We start from the raw sequence: 17,358 nt of genomic DNA, 5'->3' as shown, positions 1-17,358 counted from the left end.
AAGTACCAAGTGACCAGCCTGGCAGCCATTTTGTTACCATTTGTAGCTTCCGGGCTTGGTATAGGGTTGCCCCAGTGAGTGCATTGCAGAAGTCCAATCTCGGGTTACCAGAGCATGTACAACAGTTTCAAGTCCCTCTGGGCCAGGTTGGGCGCAGCTGGCGAATAAGCCGAAGCTGGTAACAGGCGTTCTTGACCGTCGCATTCACCTGAGCAGTCAGGTGAAGCGACGAGTCAAGAAGCACCCCCAGACGCGCACAGAGTCCTTCACAGGAGCTGACCCCGTTCAGGACAGGTGGAACCACCGCCATTCCTGGACCAGGGGAACCTATCACTAGTACCTCGTTTCTCTGGATTCAATTTGAGTCGGTTTTCCCTCATCCAGCCATTACTGACTCCAGGCACGCCACGAGAGGAGAGACGCCATCCTCGGCCACTGCATCAGTCGGAGACATAGGAAAATGATTTGGGTGTCATCAGCGTACTGATAACCCGCGCCCATGCCTCCGGATGATCTCTCCCAGCGGTTTCATGTAAATGTTGAATAGCATGGGAGACAGAATGGCTCCTTAGGGACCCCAGTTTAAGGGCCCGCTCGTCGGAGCACACGTCTCCCAGCTGCACCATCTGGGACTCCCGGAGAGGTAGGACCGGAACCACTGGAGCGCGTGCCCCCGATTCCCACCTCTGCCAGGCGCCCCAGAAGGATACCATGGTCTATGGTATCGAAAGCCGCTGAGATGTCCAAGAGCAACAATAGGGACACGCTTCCCCTGTCAATGCCCAGACGGAGATCATCGACCAAGGCGACCATGGCCGTCTAAACCGTAGCCCGCCCGGAAGCCAGTTTGAAATGGGTCCAGATAATCCTTTCATCCAAGACCGCCTGAAGCTGGATCGCAACCGCCCTCTCGATCACCTTCCCCAAAAATGGCAGCAGCGAGACTGGCCGATAATTGTTGTGTACCAGGGGGTCGAGGGAGGGCTTTTTTAATATAGGTTTTTACAATGGCCAATTTATTCTGATGGAAATTGCCCTTCCCTCAAAGATGATTATTAATGATCCGGCGTAACAATAAAGTTACCGCCGGTCCCCCCTGGGCCGCTAGCCATGAGGGACAGGGATCGAGAGAGCAGGTCGTCTTCCGAACACTTCCGGATCTTGTCCACATCATCGGTACCGACCAACTCAAACTGATCCAGTTTAATGGAGTCCACGGAGGCTCTGGATACCTCTACTCTAGGTTCTGCCTGAATGTCGGTGTCAAGACCTTCGCTTATCCGAGAGGTTTTATCCGCGAAGAAGTCATAAATTGGTCACAGCAGGCTTAGAAGGTTCAAGGATCTGGTTCAGGGCAGGAGGGAGCTGAGTTAGCTCCCTAACCACCCTGAACAGCTCTGCTGGACGCGACTCCGCGCGCGCGACACGAGCAGCATAGAACGAGTTCTTAGCTGCTCGTATCGCCTCTCCGTAGTCCTTTAACCGTTGGTCTAGGAGGCCTTGTCGTGTAAGCGAAGTGTTTCCGCCAACGGCACTCCAGCCGTCGCAGTTCCCGCTTCCTTGCCCGGAGATCTTCCGTGTACCAGGGCTTGCGCTTGGAAGCGGGCCTGAGAGGGCGCTTAGGAGCGATGCGTGTTATAGCCCTTGAGAGACCGGTATTCCAGATACCGGTGAGGCATCAACAGAATCGCTGTCACTTCCAACCCATGTACCCCTCTAAAGCTTCCTGGAACCTTTTGGGTTCCATCAGCCGTCGGGGTGGACCATCCTAACAGGTCCACCCCCCCGGGGGGGATCTGGGTAGAGACCTTGATTTTTGCCTCCACCAGGAAATGATCTGTCCATGACAAGGGGGAAATATTAGTTATTTCCACCCACGGATTTCCGCATCCGAACAGAAGACCAAATCAAGAGTATTACCCGCGCAATGCGTGGACCCTTTTCAGCTGGGACAGGCCCATGGCCGCCATGGTATCCATGAATTCCCGGCCGCACCGGATGGAACATAGCTGGCCATGAGGGAGATGTTGAAGTCACCCAGGACAAGTAGCCTGGTGTCTCCAGCATCAGCTCAGCGACCAGCTGTGTCAGCTCGTTAAGGGAGTCCACTAATGCACGGGGTGGCCGATACACTAACAGAATCCTAGACTGTCCCTAGCCTTTAGGGTCAGGTAAATACACTCAATATAGGAGGTCTGTCGGATGTGGTTCCTGGTGAGGGACAAGGTGTTCCTATGTATCCCAGAAGTTCCTCACAGACTCATCGAATTAGGTTGGAAGGGGCCACAAGGGCATCAAGTACAACCCCTCCCACCATTCGGAATAAAAACTAAACAACTGAAAGATGTTCATCCAACCTCTGTATAAAGATCTCCAAAGCAGGATAGTCTGCCCCCGAGGCAGTCCATTTTGCTGTCAAATAGCTCCTACAACCAAGAGGTTTCCTAAAGATCAGGTGGAATCTCTTTTCTTGTGATCTGATCCATTGTTTGTGTTCTAGCCTCTGAAGCAGCAAAAACAACTGTTCCATCTTCTACATGACAGTCCTTCAGGTTTGAAATATGGTCATCATGTCATCTCTAGGCTTCTCGTTTTCAAGGTAAACATACCCAGCTTCTTAAGTCTTTCCTCATCAGTTCCTCCAAATCTTTCAGTTAGTACTTATTAAAAAGGACACAAACAATCTCATTTGCACTTCCCAATCTGTTACGCAAAGCAGAACACAGCTATCTTTAAGGTATCATTGTCACTTTGTTCTCTTGCTCATGACTAGACTTACTTTTTCTAGCAGGTGCATATTTTACAGTACCATCAATCTAGGCTTGAGATTTAGCTCTAGCACAATATCAGAGGAGTGGTTGCCCGCCAACTGGAAGGAGTTAAGCATGACATGGCTAGTGTTGCTATAGCCTAGGTGTGGGCAGCTGTGGGGACTTGGGACGCACAACCCCACCACACCTGCTCCTTTTAAAAAATTAATTTTTGCCTCAACACCCTTTAGATGATATGAGGGTATGTTTGGGGGCCTTCTTAGCAGTACAGAAAATTGGGGGGCATTTTGAAAGTATTTTTTTAATCTTTTTGCAAAATTTCATTTTGACCCTTGTGGGTCCGGGGAGCTCCAAATGTAGTGGACATGTCCTTCCCAACCCATAGAGATCATTTTGGAGCATTTCAGTGCAATTGCAAAAATATTCTAACTCCTAGGTGGAACCCTGGGAGCCACAAAAACTCCCTGGTGGTTCTCATGTAGCCTATAGGTCACACTTACCTTCGTACTCTAAACCAAGGTGAGAATCATGCATTCTCCCAAATATTACAATCTATAATGGTGATGAATGCTGGAGACTAGTTAAAAATAGAAGACCACCAGAAAGATCAAGGACCTCCAGGGAGACTGTAATTCTGCCTAAATCCTGAAGAGCTGCTACCAGATATGTTAGCAAGTACTAGGATAATAGAGCAGCAGCCTGACTCAGTATAAGCCTCTATTGACACCAGTAGGGTTGTTTAGGATCTCTCAGTCCCTGAGGTTTCCAAGGCAAAACCAGGGATAGGATGGTCCCTGCTGATTCATTAACAATGGGATTAAGTATCAACCAAAATTGTTCTCAACTTGCCACTCAAAAACACATCACATGCAACACAGACAGACAGAAAGAAAATTCCTGTTTAAAATTAAGAAAGAAATCTTATGTAAGTGGTCTCTTCCCAGAACAAATGAAGGGCAGGGTATTCCTGACACCTGGCTTAAGGAGACAACATGTGAAAGGGATCTAGGAGTCCAAGTAGACCACAAGTTGAACATGAGTCAACAGTGCGAAGCAGCAGCTACAAGGCCAATGCGTTTAGGCTGCATCAATGAAGTATAGTGTCTAGATCAAGGGAAATAATAGTGCCACTATATTCTGTTCTGGTCAGGCCCCACCTGGAATTGTGTTCCAGGTCTGGGCGCCACAATTCAAAAGGACTTGAGAAACTGGAGCTGTCCAAGGAGGGTGACTAAAATGGTGAAGGGTCTGGAAACCATGCCCTATGAGGAACGACTTAGGGCAGCTGGGGATGTTTAGCCTGGAGAAAAGAAGGTTAAGAGGTGATATGATAGCTCTGTTGAAATATTTGAAAGGATGGCATATTGAGGAGGGAGCAAGCTTGTTTTCTGCTGCTCCAGAGACTAGGACCCGGAGCAATGGATGCAAGCTGCAGGAAAAGAGATTCCACCTCAACATTAGGAGGAACTTCCTGACAGTAAGGGCTGTTCGACAGTGGAACAAACTCCCTCGGAGTGTAGTGGAGTCTCCCTCCTTGGAGGTCTTCAAACGGAGGCTGGATGTCCATCTGTTGGGGATGCTTTGATTTGGATTTCCTGCACGGCAGGGGGTTGGACTGGATGGCCCTTGTGGTCTCTTCCAACTCTATGATTCTATGATTCTCTCTTAATTTAGGAAGATGTAATTAGGAACATTTAATCTAGCCAATCTGAACCATGGAAATCCATTGAGTGACTTTTCACAAGTTACATACTCTCAGCCCTCGAAGTCCCATGATAGGTTCACCCTAGGGTCACCATAACTTGAAAACAGCTTAAAGGCACAACAAAAACAATATACAGTAGCTGAAATTTGGGATTGAAGGCAAACAACAACAACTTGATTCTAGAGAACCTGCATGGTATAGTGGTTTGAGTGTTAGACTAGGACCCTGGAAGATGATGTTTTCAGTCCCTGCCCACCCATGGAAACCATGGAATGACCTTAGGCAAGTCACACACTATCAGCCCTAACAGAAGGCTGTGGCAAACCCCCTGTAAGCAAATCTTGCCAGTAAAACCCCATGATGGGGTCACCATAAGTCAGAAATTTGCTTGAAGGCACAAAACAATAAACTTGCTTCTCCTCAGTGTGAGACAGTCCTGATTAATAATCTGCTGTACCACTTTTTGAGCAGCTTTAAAATCTCCCAGTTTTTCTCTCCTCCCATTTTCCTCATTTGTCCTCACCTTACTTCCATTGGTGCAAACTCATTATAAAGTACAAAAGTAGTTTTGCACTCAGCTCAGCATGCAAGAGAGTAGACGAAGAGACAGAATCTTACTCTTCTCTGTAGATTCAGGGTCTTTGTTTTAATATATTTCAAATATTTTTTTAATATTCTTTGTACCCCCAATATATACCTATATGCAGCAGAGTAGTTCTTCACAGATAACCATTCTAAAAATAGTTGTGCAAATATGAGAAGTCTGATAACCACCGTCATAGATTTTCAGACAAATACTCCACCCTTTAAGCATTGCGACTTTTGGATGAGTTAGATATTTTCTTCTGAATATTCTTTTTGTACGCTTGACAACTGCCACAAATATTAATTGAGCTAAAGACCTCCAGATATAAGAGTATGAGTCACAACACTTCAGGCTAAAATGTAGAACTATATAAAGCCGTTATTTGCTCTCCCTTGTCACTCAGAAATAGAGCAGGAAGCTTTTTCCTTCTCCTTGGATTGAGGTGTATGATAAGCACTGACCTGGAGGGATAATTGAGTCTATACTTTCAAAGCAAAGTTTGCCAGAATGAGCAAAATGGATCTTGACATAAAGTCTTTTGTGTGTGAAGTGTTTTCTCTCTCTAGAGTCTTGCCTCAGAACTGGAGTATACTTATGCTCTTAAGTTAGGAGGCAAATGTGGCAAGAGAGAAGTATGAAGTGGACTTAGCAGTGAAAAGTGTAGGAGGAGAAAGCTGCTAAAAGGAACCAATCACACTTACCTATTTATTTTTGTTAGTATGACACTTTCCCCCTCCAAAGGAGTTCAGCTTTAGAGGAGTGATTTTCCTCATGGGTTTAGCAGGTAGAGCCAACCCCAAATGTTTTGCTCCCTTAGACAGAACAAAAAGTGGTCCCAACCAAAGTAAATGTAAATAATATCCTACATTTGCCCTATTATTTTGGCACCAATGGCAGAAGATCCCACAAATGGGAATATTTGCCCTCCTCCAATCTGAATAGGAGAGGTCCCAGCAGACTGGAGGAAGACAAATATCTTCCCCATCTTCAAAAAAGGAAAAAAATAGAGGACCCGTATAATTACCACACTGTTAGCCTGACATCAATACCAGGAAAGATTCTAGAGGAAATCATTAAACAAACAGTCTGTAAGCATTTAGAAAGGAATTCCACAGTCACTAAAAGTCAACATGGGTTTCTCGAAAACAAATCGTGATACACACTACTTATCTCATCTTCTAATAAAATTATCAGCTTGGTAGAAGGAGGGAATGCTGTGGGTGTAGTATATCTTGATTTCATTAGGTTTTCAACAAGGTCCCCCCATGATGTTCAGGCAAACAAGCTAGTAAAATGTGGGCCAGACAATGCTACTGTTAAGTGGATTTGTAACTAGTTGACCAACTGAACCCAAAGAAGGCTCATCAATGGCTCCTCTTCATCTTGGAATAAAATGACTAGCACGGTGCTATTTAACATCTTTATCAATGTCTTAAGTGAAAGAACAGAGGGTGTGCTTATAAAATTTGCAAATGACACCAAATTAGGAGGAGTAGCTAATACCCCAGAGGAGAGAATATTTTCTGCATGGCAGGGGTTTGGAATGGATGGCTTTTGAGGTTTCTTTGAACTCTATGACTCTATGATTCCAGGATCAAAATTCAAAATTATCTTAATAGATTAGAAAGCTGAGACAAAACTAACAAAATGAATTTCAATGGGAAAAAATGTAAGCTACAGCACTTAGGCAGAAAAAATGAAATGCATAGGTGTAGGATGGGATCTAGGAGTCCTAGTAGACCACAAGGTTAACATCCGTAAACAGTATGATGCAGCACCTAAAAAAGCCAATGCATTTCTATGTTGCATCAATAGGAGTAAAGTCTCTACATCAAGGAAAGTAATACTGCCACTCTATTCTGCTTTAGCCCTCCCTCACCTGTAATACTGTGTCCAGTTCTGGGCACCACAATTCAAATAGGATTTGGACAAGCTGGAGTGTGTTCAGGGTGACCAAAATGGAGTGAAAGGTCTAGAAACTATGTCCCATGAGTAGCGATTTAAGCCCAAAACAGATGGGCCAAAATGGTGCTGTCAGGCTGCATTGGAGGCATGGCCCTGAACGCAGCCTAAAGTTGCCTCAACTTGGAAAAGCCGGTTTGAAAAGGAGCAGAAAAAATACTCCTTTTCAGGAGTCAGTTTAAAACAGTAGTGTTGGGTTGGATCAATGCCACACCTGAGTGGTTGCCGCAGCACTGGAGTGGGCAGCACTGGGGAAGCCCCAATATGCCCTTTTGGGGCAGTCTGCTTTGTATGTTAGAGAGCTGCGTGAAGAGAAGGTTACAAGGTGATATGATAGTCCTATTTAAATATTTGAAGGTATGTCATACTGAAGCTGGAGCAAGCTTGTTTTCTGCAGCTCCAGAGATTAGGACCCAGAGCAACAGATTCAAACTACAGGAAGAGAGATTCCACTTCAACATTAAAAATAACTTCTTAACAGTAAGAGCTCTATGACAGTGGAATATGCTGCCTTGGAGTGTAGTGGAGTCTCCTTTTTGGTGGTTTTTAAACAGAAACTGGATGCCCATCTGTTGGAGATGATTTGATTATGTATTTCTACATGGCAGGGGGTTAGACCTGATGGTCCTTGAGGTCTCTTCCAACTCTGTGATTCTGTGATGCCATAATACAAACACGTCTTCCTAGGAGAAAAGAAAAAGCTTTAAACATGGATCTAAAAGCAAATAATTTGCTGTCTTCTTGTGACATCCAAAATCAGTTTCCTGAGGCAGCTGTCTTACTCTCCCACATGGTAGGGACAGCCTTGGCAGCAAGGGAGGAAAGAATTAATGCCTTCCTCCTTCCCTTCTGTGATCTCAGTAATTACCAAAGCAGCTGGTGTTTGCATTTCAGTCAGAAGGAAAGATTGTACATTAAATGCAGAGACCCATTTAGCCACCACATTCAGATTGGCACTATGGGGGAATGACTTCAATAGTGCGCCCAAAAGACACTGCTGCCTGAGGTGGAACAACAAATAGTTCCCTCAAGATTTACATCCTTGGGTTTTACTGTAAATTCAAGGTAGGTGTGAGCTAGTCAGTGTGGCATAGTGGTTTGAACGTTGGACTATGATTCTGGGGACAAGTGTTTGAAACCCATTGGGTGACCTTAGGGAAATCACAGCCTCACAGGAACTCAAAGGCAAACCCCTTCTGAACAAATCTTGCCAAGAAAACCCTGGGATAGGTTCACCTTAGGGTCACCATAAATTAGAAATGACAAGGTACACGACAATAAAATAAAGTAGCTGAAGTTTGGGATTTTTTTTTTTTCTTTTAACAGCACTAAAAGTCCTGCATTCACTTCAAATAGTGTTTTGACTGCTCCATGTTTCCAGGATGAAATGAGCACAGGAAAGACACTGCATCGTGGTATAGCATTACATGCTTACATAGTGTGAGGCAGGGAAGATAGTTGGCTTTGTCATTAATATTGAGAAACAAAAGTAAGGGAAGAGACACTGGCATCACTAAAGTTGACATCACCCAGTGCGGACAATCGTGGTATCACCCACCCATTGACCTTCTCCCATACTACATCATACAGACTCCTTAGTAATGTTTTTTTAACCCATAAATCAAAATTCCAGAACCATTAAATCTAATGGCAGTAGTTATGACATAAACAACTAGCAAAATAAAAATTATACCTTTAAATTACAATATCATAAGCACAACCTAAATTTATTTACATACTTTCATGTGAGATGTGGTGTTTTTAAATAAATTTTTAAAAGCATAATTTAAAAAACAATAACAGCTGAGGATTCTACTTTCTCTGCCCATTGAGCCTTGCTCCACTCACGCCTTCTATTCTTCTGAACTTGAGGGTTTTAAAGGGACATGTGTGAATACCACAGTTCATGTCTGCCAAAAGGAAGACATTTGAGGAGCAGTGGTGTCACCAGTGCTGACCGCATCTGGCTCACTCTCTTAGTGACACCTCTGGGAAGGGAACCCTTGGCCATTTGGTCTTTAGCTTTTGAAATTTGCTCAATGCAATGAAGCTGACCCTGCAGCTATTTCAGGATATGGCTAAAGATGAGTGGGTGAATGAGAATAAACAGAACATTTCCCCCTGTGCTCCTATTCTTGAAATGCCTCTGTCCCATGTAGTTGCTTTCAGTTTAGTTGTGCCTCTCTGTTGTTTTTTGAACTCCCAACATTAGTAGTGTTACAGATTGTGCCTGTGAAGAACAAACCCCCAAATACAACTCCATCTGTTGAAAAAGCCGTTCCTCTGTTATGCAGCTCTGGCTGCTGTTCTTCAGATATCTTTACTGTTTCAAGGCTATGTTCAAGGCTTTCTGGTTCCAGATTTAAGCAGTGACATACTTCTGTGAGTGGGCCATCATCAATACAAAGTCACATGGAGAATGTCCCTATCACATCAGCTCAAATGGCTTGTGGTTTATTTACTTTTTAACTTTTTTATTATATCTAGTTTTCCATATGAAGCTTTGATTAAATGTCTTTCACCTTGTCCACCATCAGCAGGAGATGAATGATTTAGCTCAGTACAGTATTTCCCAAGCTCCTGTTCCTCAAAGCATTCACTGAAAACTGGTGATAAGCAGATTAAAAGAGCCACTACACAGTCCTTTTTCACTTATTTCAATGTATTTAATCATTTCTTTGTGAGATTTAAGTCATGAGCCCTGCAAATGATCTGAAATAGGCTGCAAAAGAGATATGGTGAAATAGCACCATTGCTGTATTATTATTATTATTATTATTATTATTATTATTATTATTATTAACCTTTATTTATGAAGTGCTGTAAATTTACACAGCGCTGTACATACAATCTTTTAGTTAGACGATTCCCTGCCCACGGGCTTACAATCTAAAAAGACATGACACAGAAGGAGAAGGGAGTGGTGGAGGGAAAGGGTAAGAGGTCCAGCAGTTCCTCTCTACCTCCAAGGCCTGGACCAAGGCAGATGGACTGGAGGGAGGGCGAGGCTTCATAATGGATGGTTAATCATTTTCCAGGGAAAATACATACTCTCAAGTAGGATAATACATATACAGTACATAGCAATACAGGAAATGGTTCAATAAACAGGCACCACAAGAACACCAAATAGTAAGCGACAATTATGCAATGCCTGGGAAGGCTTCTCTGAACAGGATGGTTTTCAACTCCGTTTTGAAGCTGGTTAAAGAAGTGATGGCTCTTGCTTGTGGGGGAAGAAGGTTCCAGGAGTGAGGGGCAGCGAGTGAAAAGGGGCGAATCTGGGATGGGGCAGAGGAAATCCTGGGCTGAGACAGCAGACCTTGACTACCAGAACGGGCAGATGGAATATGACATTTTTCTTCCAAGGATGTTACAATGGATGCAGATTTAACAACCTAATCCTCTGGTTGTTTGCTCACACAAGAGATGGATTTAAATGAACGCAGTGTTAAACCTCCAATTAAAATAATGATTTTTAAAATTTGTTTAATTGTATTGATTTGGGCATCTTGGTTTTATATTTATTTAGACATGTTATGCCATCTTTCAGCTGCAAAGGCCCTTCCAAGGCAGTTCAAAAGGCAGCCTATTCCATTATGGAAAAACCTATTAGTAGCAAGATATTCTTCCTTCACATTAAATAAAAAATCTCCTTTCTTGTAGTTTGAATCTTCTTGTTCCAATGCTAGTGCCAGAAGCAGCAGGGAAAAGAAAGTTCACTTCAACTTACCTGTGACAGCCCTTCAAATATTTAAATTACCTCTTATTTCTCCTGGCTAAACATATCCAGCTCTCTCAACTGTCCCTCAGAAAACTTGGTTTCCAGATCCTTTATCATTTTGGGACATGTCAATATTCTCCTTAAGCATGGCTCCCAGAATTAGACATAGAATTCCCAGTGAGATTTGCACAAAGTAGAAAACAGTGATAATGTTAAGTCCCTTGATTGGGAAACTACCATATATACTCGTCTTTAAGTCTAAAAATTTATGCCCCAAAATTGACCCCAGAATCCCAGGTTGATTTATTTACGCGTCAGTATGCTAATAATATAATATAATATAATATAATGATGATGATGATGATGATGATGATGATGATGATTTATTTCTAGCCCGCCCAATCACGAAGAATCTGGGCAGGTTACAACAATAAAATACATCAAGTTATAATGTGATGGCAGCTCTTTCAGATTTCCCCATGTGGTGAGAAGAGAGTTTCTTTTTCTCTTGAGCCAAGCAGAAAGAGTCCTGAGTGATTAATTGCTATTAAACAACTAAACAGTCCCTCTCCCACCCCCACCGGCTGCCACTGTCTGGGTGGAGGCTGAAACCAAAGTTGAAATGCTGAAGCAAAAAGCCTCAGAGTCTCTCTTGCTGAATGCACACATACACACATTGAAGGAGCCTCCAAGTTTTACCCTTGACTTATCAACAGGTCATGGCAAAATCCATAATTTTGGCCCCAAAACCTGCCCTCAACTTATTCATGAGGTTGACTTATAGTCAAGTATATACAGATAATTCTGTTGATGTAGTCCAGGATTACTTTTTGTTTGTTTGTTTGTTTGGCCTTAACAATACATTTGGGACTCTTGTTTAGCCTATGGTTTAAGATACCTAGAGTCAGGCCAAGTGTCTGTGCACCTACCTAAAATGTATTGCCTCTTGTGTTTGTGGCCTCTCCTAGTTTGGTGGCTTATGCAAATTGGATGTACATCATCCAAGTCATTTATAAAGATGATGAACATCATCAGGCCCATTTGTTCCTTCTTTCCTTTTCAGCCATCCTACAAATCCATTTAATTGTAAAATAGACTGGCCCACATTTCACCAATTTCTCTAGAAGAATACAAGTGGAATTTGGCAAAGACCTTTCATTGTGTGGCAGTGAAGGTGGTGAAAATAACATATTACAGTATACCTCTTCTATTCTGTCTTCAGTAGACTGTCCAGCAAAGTTTTTCCATGTGGTGCAGAGCTTGTTGGGATCAGGCTCAGTGACACCATGATTAAAACCCTTGGTTGCCTGCTGTTATAAATTTGCCAGGCACTTTGAGCAGAAAATCATTCATATTTGTTCAGAACTTAATGCCACAGTTATTTCAGATTGCACTGGTCAATTTTCTTGGGGTTTCAGTTGCAGCCTAATGATGTGGACAAGACGCTTGAATCAGTCCATCTCACCACCTGTAATTTTGACCTTGCCGATCTTGGCTCTTAAGATCTAGCAGACATGGATTGATTGGTGGGTTAAAGGGTTATTAAATGCCTTACTAGGTCAGGGGGAGGTGTGTGCTGCCTTGAAGGAGGACCTCCCTGAATTTAGAGGTATGTGATAACTACTTGTAATATACAGTCTAACTCTTCTCCAGGAACATGCAGTAAGCCTTAAGCAGATTCAGCAGATTCAGAAAAGCTTTATTCAGTAAGTAAAGTTAATCACAGTATATAGGTAGTTGTTGTAAGGACTGAAAGTTTTTCCCCCCAGTTACACAATATCCAAACAATTCATCCATGATAAAAACATTCAGCAACTCAAACCATACATTCTTCCCAGATCTCATCCCTCATGTTTGTGTTTCAGTCTAGCTTCAGGCCAGAGTACTGTACTACTTCAGGCCAGAGTACCACACTCTGGGAGAAAGATGTTGGAATGCTACCCTGTTCATCCTCCTAGATCTCTCACAGCTTTTGATCCCATTGATCATGGTATCTTATTGGACTAGCTCTAATGGATGGGAGTAGGAGGTACTATGTTACAATGGTTCCACTGCTATCTGTAAGGTTGATTCTAGAGAGTGGCATTGGGGGAACTCCTGCTCTGCCTTATGGCCATTGTGCTGTTGGGTGCCCAGTCTTGTCTCCGTTGTTGTTTAGCTTCAATCTAAGGCTGTGATGAGAACAGGTGATTAAGAGTTTGGGGGTTGGAAGACATACCTCTCTGCCTCTCCTTGCCATCGGAGGCAGCTGGAGATGTGGAGGTGCTGGAGCAGTGCCTTGCTTGCATCAACAAACACAATCCCTCTGTCAATAAAGAAGGATACCAAAATCACCACCCCCACATTCCACACACATCATTTTAGAGTGATGTACTTACCTCTCTCAGGATAACTTTGTTATGTTAGAACTAATATAAGCAAAGATATTTTTTTAGAAATGATTACGAAGAATAATGACTACTCTCTCCAACTGTGTTTGACTGTTGATTGCTGTGACCAAATAACAAAAGAGGTTCTTTCCATGTCATAGACAAGCATTGTTCTGCCAAATATCCACTGCTATTTATTTATGGAAAGTTCTGAATGCATAAGAATTTTTTGGGAAGAGTATGTGTGTCATATTTCTGATCATTGTACAAATGTACTGCGCAAATCTGTAATTGCACAGATGTACAAGTGAACAGTTTTCTACTTGGAGTCAGAACAGTTTTTGTTGATGGCGTAGAAAAATGTACTTGTTATTCAGCTGATGTTATAAATATTCATAATTTGTGCAAAAATATTATAAAGGATAGCTTGGTGTTTCATATTTATAACATTTGACCTCAGATGTCACCTATTGACGTAAGAGGAAAAAACAACTTTCACTTTAAATGTTTGATGGTTGTTATGAATTCAATTGTGAATTCATCTGATGGAGCTTATGAATTTAAGAGGTTATGAATGTCAACCTTCATGTGTTTCTCTGTACTGCATTTAAGCCAGTTTATTTTAAGAGATGTTTAATAAGTTTTCTGCATAAGAGGGCTGGCTTCAATTTTTTCTATCTTTTAAAAAATATATTTTTCTCTTTTTGTTGCTTTTGATTTACTGTAAGACAAAGATAGTCCTTGCAGACTCCCAAAGTGATTTCTGTGCCCCCCCAAAATGGAACCCTCTGCTCCACTCTCTAAGCCACCAAAAATGAGGGAGGGAGAAGACAGAAATGGAGAATCAGGCCTCTGGAAGCAGAGGGTGCAAATCTTGACTAAAGCAATCCTAACATTTTGGTTTGGCCCCCAAAATCACTTTCCCTAAAACAGGATGATAGCCAAAATAGAAGTCTGGTTCATCAGGGAGGCAAATAGGATAGTTGCAGCCCATCTCTCGTTTAAAATATATGCATGCAGTGGTATTCTGTAGCACCTTTGAGACTAACTGAAAGAAAGAAGTTGGCAGCATGAGCTGTCCTAGACTTGAGCCTTTTTCCTCAGATGCATCTGAGAAGATAGCTTTTGTAGACTTGAACCTACTTCTTCAGATGCTGTCAACTTACTTCTTTTGGTTAGTCTCAAAATCCCATTGCATACTGATTTTCCAGCTATGCCTTTGAAATTTAAAACATGTGCTGTATGTGTCATCTGCCATGTGCCATCTGCTGAGGAGTGGCTCCCTCTGTGTCCCACCTGTGGGAGGACCTTTTCAATTGTGGCATCCTAGTTGTGGAATGATTTCCTTTGGGAGTCTGGGTTCAATCCAGCATAAAGTAGACACATGGCCAACCCTGTTTTTTGTTTTGACATCAAGTAAAAACACGGCTTGTTATTAAAACGTTTGAGGCCTAATTGATTTATTCCCAAATGCACATGGTTTTAAATTGTTTTAATATTTTAACACTGTTTTAATACGTTAAATAGCTTACTATGCTTGTAGGCTGTACAAGTTAACATTTTAAGTTGTTTTAAATTTTGAATGGCTTTCAACTGTTTAATTAATTTTATCTTCATGAGATCCCAGAATATAGGTTGGAATATAAATGTTTTAATAATAAATGAATACATCAATAACCTCTGTTTTGGGGACCACCACCTCCCCAATCTCTTATTTTATTATTTCAGGAGAGGCTGGTCCTATCTGTGTTACCTAGATTTGTAGTTCTGGAAATGATTAATGACATGACCAATGTGGAAGATGAACATTTGCAGCATCAGTTTCACAAGATCTATATTCACCGCTATGAAAATGTCAGGTGAGAGGGAGCATGTGTCTGCCTGTCTGGTTTCCCCCCTTTAACGATCTTTTCTTCCTGGCTGAATGTCAGCTGGGTGCTTCTGTATGTGTCCTCTTTTGATCAGTTCATTAATCACTGTTCTAGAATGTTGGAAGATTTTTGGGTCCCCCCCTTCCCCCCCCCCCATCTTCTCTTTAGTAAGAGAACATTTCATGCAGTCCCACATCCACCCACCCCTGTTCACCAGAGCACCTTGGTGACTCTTTGCTTGCTACAGACCTTCTGCTTCTGCTTACTTCCATGACAGTGAATGATGCTTATTCATGACAGGAGGGGTGGAATCCACCAAGTGATGTTCCAGTTTTCCAGCAGTCCACTCTGTGCCATCCAAAGCATGTTTACTTTGATGTAAATCTCATTGGAATTAATGGCACTTGCTTCCATGTAAACATGATTAGGCTAAGCCTGTAATCTTTCTGGTGCAGGCCCTGTCTGCCAAATTACATAGGCAGTTCAAGCCCCCTGGGTAGCACAATTCAAGGCATGGAAAACTAATCCTTCCTAGCTAATGTCCATGCAAGAAAGGCCACCTGGGAGAGAAAGTGAAACAAAAACCCCAGAAACAACATGCAGGAAGGAATAACCCTCTTGAATATGATGATGCCTCATAAAATCTAGATAGCCCCTAGTGCTGGCAACCAAGGGTGCTCTGTGATACTGTTCCAGTTTAAATCTTGCCTTTAGCTAATTGTTTATGACTGTGGAGCATCTTTTCTCAAAGCCAGTACAATTTGTGAGGCACAAATATAAAGCATCTCACCCAATATGTATGGCATCCCACTGGGGGTTTAATCACACACCCCCAATTTTTTTTCTTTGCTATCCAACTAGTAATGCAAAAGCAGAAAGGCTGTCAGTCAACTGCTCATCCAGTTTGTTTCTGTAGGTAGAATGGGGAGGGTACCATCTTGTCCTTTGACTCAGGTAGTAAGATGATTTGGGATGACTCTGCTTCCACTGTCTTTGAAATCCAGTTTGGAAACATGTCTTCATATGTCCCACAGTTCCAGGAGTCCCAAAAGCATCTGCTCAATTGACAGGGGGTTAAAACAACAGTTGAGGAATCCAAAAATAGGAAGGACAATAGTAAAGGCCCATCAGTTTCCCCACTGTCTTCAGAATTACCACAGTCACTCACTTTTTTCAGATTCAGATTTCAGATTTTTTCAGATTCACTCAAGACTATAGTCGTGCCCAAGAACATCTGCCTACTCTGAGCTTTTATTTTGCATAAAGACATCCAGAAATCTATCATATTTTGTGAAAGCATGTTTCAAAAGAGCTGCTGATTACAAGAAGGCAACAGCTTCTGAACTTAAAAATAACTATTCTTATTTAATATATTCTTCTGCAATTAACAATTTCATATATACTGAAATGCACAAACAGTTCAGATGAGTGGCAAAGTTGTAAACAATTATTTTGTTTATGAAGAAATAGCAGTTTTTCTTTTTATCTGCTTGGGGCTTCACCTACAGACACAGTTGCTCTTCTTAAAAAGAAAAAATTGCCCATGACTTTGGCATAATGTATAACATTATTATTTCAGTTGCTTTCTCTGATGACTATCTAAATCAATGTTAATTTTCCTCTTTCCATTCTGTGTTCAGCATTCTTTTTGCAGATGTAAAAGGATTCACAAATCTCTCTACAACACTCTCAGCCCAGGAGCTGGTCCGAATGCTAAATGAACTCTTCGCCAGATTTGATCGCTTAGCACATGTGAGTCAAGTTGTTAATTCATTTTCACTAATTCAATATTTAATAATATTTGGTGTTTATAGTACAATGGGATGATTCAACAAGCTCATGGCTATAAAGCAGGACTACAGTAACTACTATTGATATTCATAATTAGATAAACAGAAATTGTTTACAAAATCTGCTAAAGCTGGCTTCTGTGTCCGCTCAGGCTCCCATTCTGGAAGCTCCATGTGATGCTTTAACTTGGAGAAAGAAGAGGCAGAAGTGATTTCAGACAAATGAAGGAGGAAGTAAAAGCCTAAGCATAGCAATCTATACAGATATTTTTAAAAGGAATGGAAGGTCTTTGTGGCTGTTTATCTGCTTGTTCCTTACCTGGTTCTGTGTTCTTACTAGAGCACTAATGTTTTAATTTCCAGTGAGAAAAGAAGATGTGATTTTGTGAGAAAAGAAGGTTTATTTATTGTGCAAGATCACAGTGGCTCAGCATATGAGCTGTCATCCCAGATTTTAGCCCTAATAGGTATATAAAAGTCTTATGCCTGCAGTCTCAAGATTAGTGGCCACTGGTGGGCATCATACACAGCTGGTAGGCTATATTTGAGTTGATGCATTACACATTTTGCAAAATTATAT

At 42.1% G+C, this 17,358-nt stretch overlaps 1 protein-coding gene across 2 annotated transcripts in view; it reads left to right on the top strand.

The window, feature by feature from the left end:
• ADCY8 (adenylate cyclase 8) overlaps positions 1–17,358 on the top strand; it is a 136,773-nt gene that overhangs the window by 52,897 nt on the left and 66,518 nt on the right. For both annotated transcript variants that reach the window (XM_042465718.1, XM_042465717.1), the window contains exons 3-4: positions 14,846–14,976; positions 16,629–16,740. In XM_042465718.1, the coding sequence (XP_042321652.1) occupies positions 14,846–14,976; positions 16,629–16,740 (243 nt within the window). The remainder of the gene's footprint in view (positions 1–14,845; positions 14,977–16,628; positions 16,741–17,358) is intronic.

This window comes from Sceloporus undulatus, chromosome 4, assembly GCF_019175285.1.
Source record: "Sceloporus undulatus isolate JIND9_A2432 ecotype Alabama chromosome 4, SceUnd_v1.1, whole genome shotgun sequence".
In the NCBI taxonomy this organism is placed as follows: domain Eukaryota; kingdom Metazoa; phylum Chordata; class Lepidosauria; order Squamata; family Phrynosomatidae; genus Sceloporus; species Sceloporus undulatus.
Note: the sequence above shows the minus strand (reverse complement) of the source record. Positions and strands in the feature narration are given on the sequence as shown.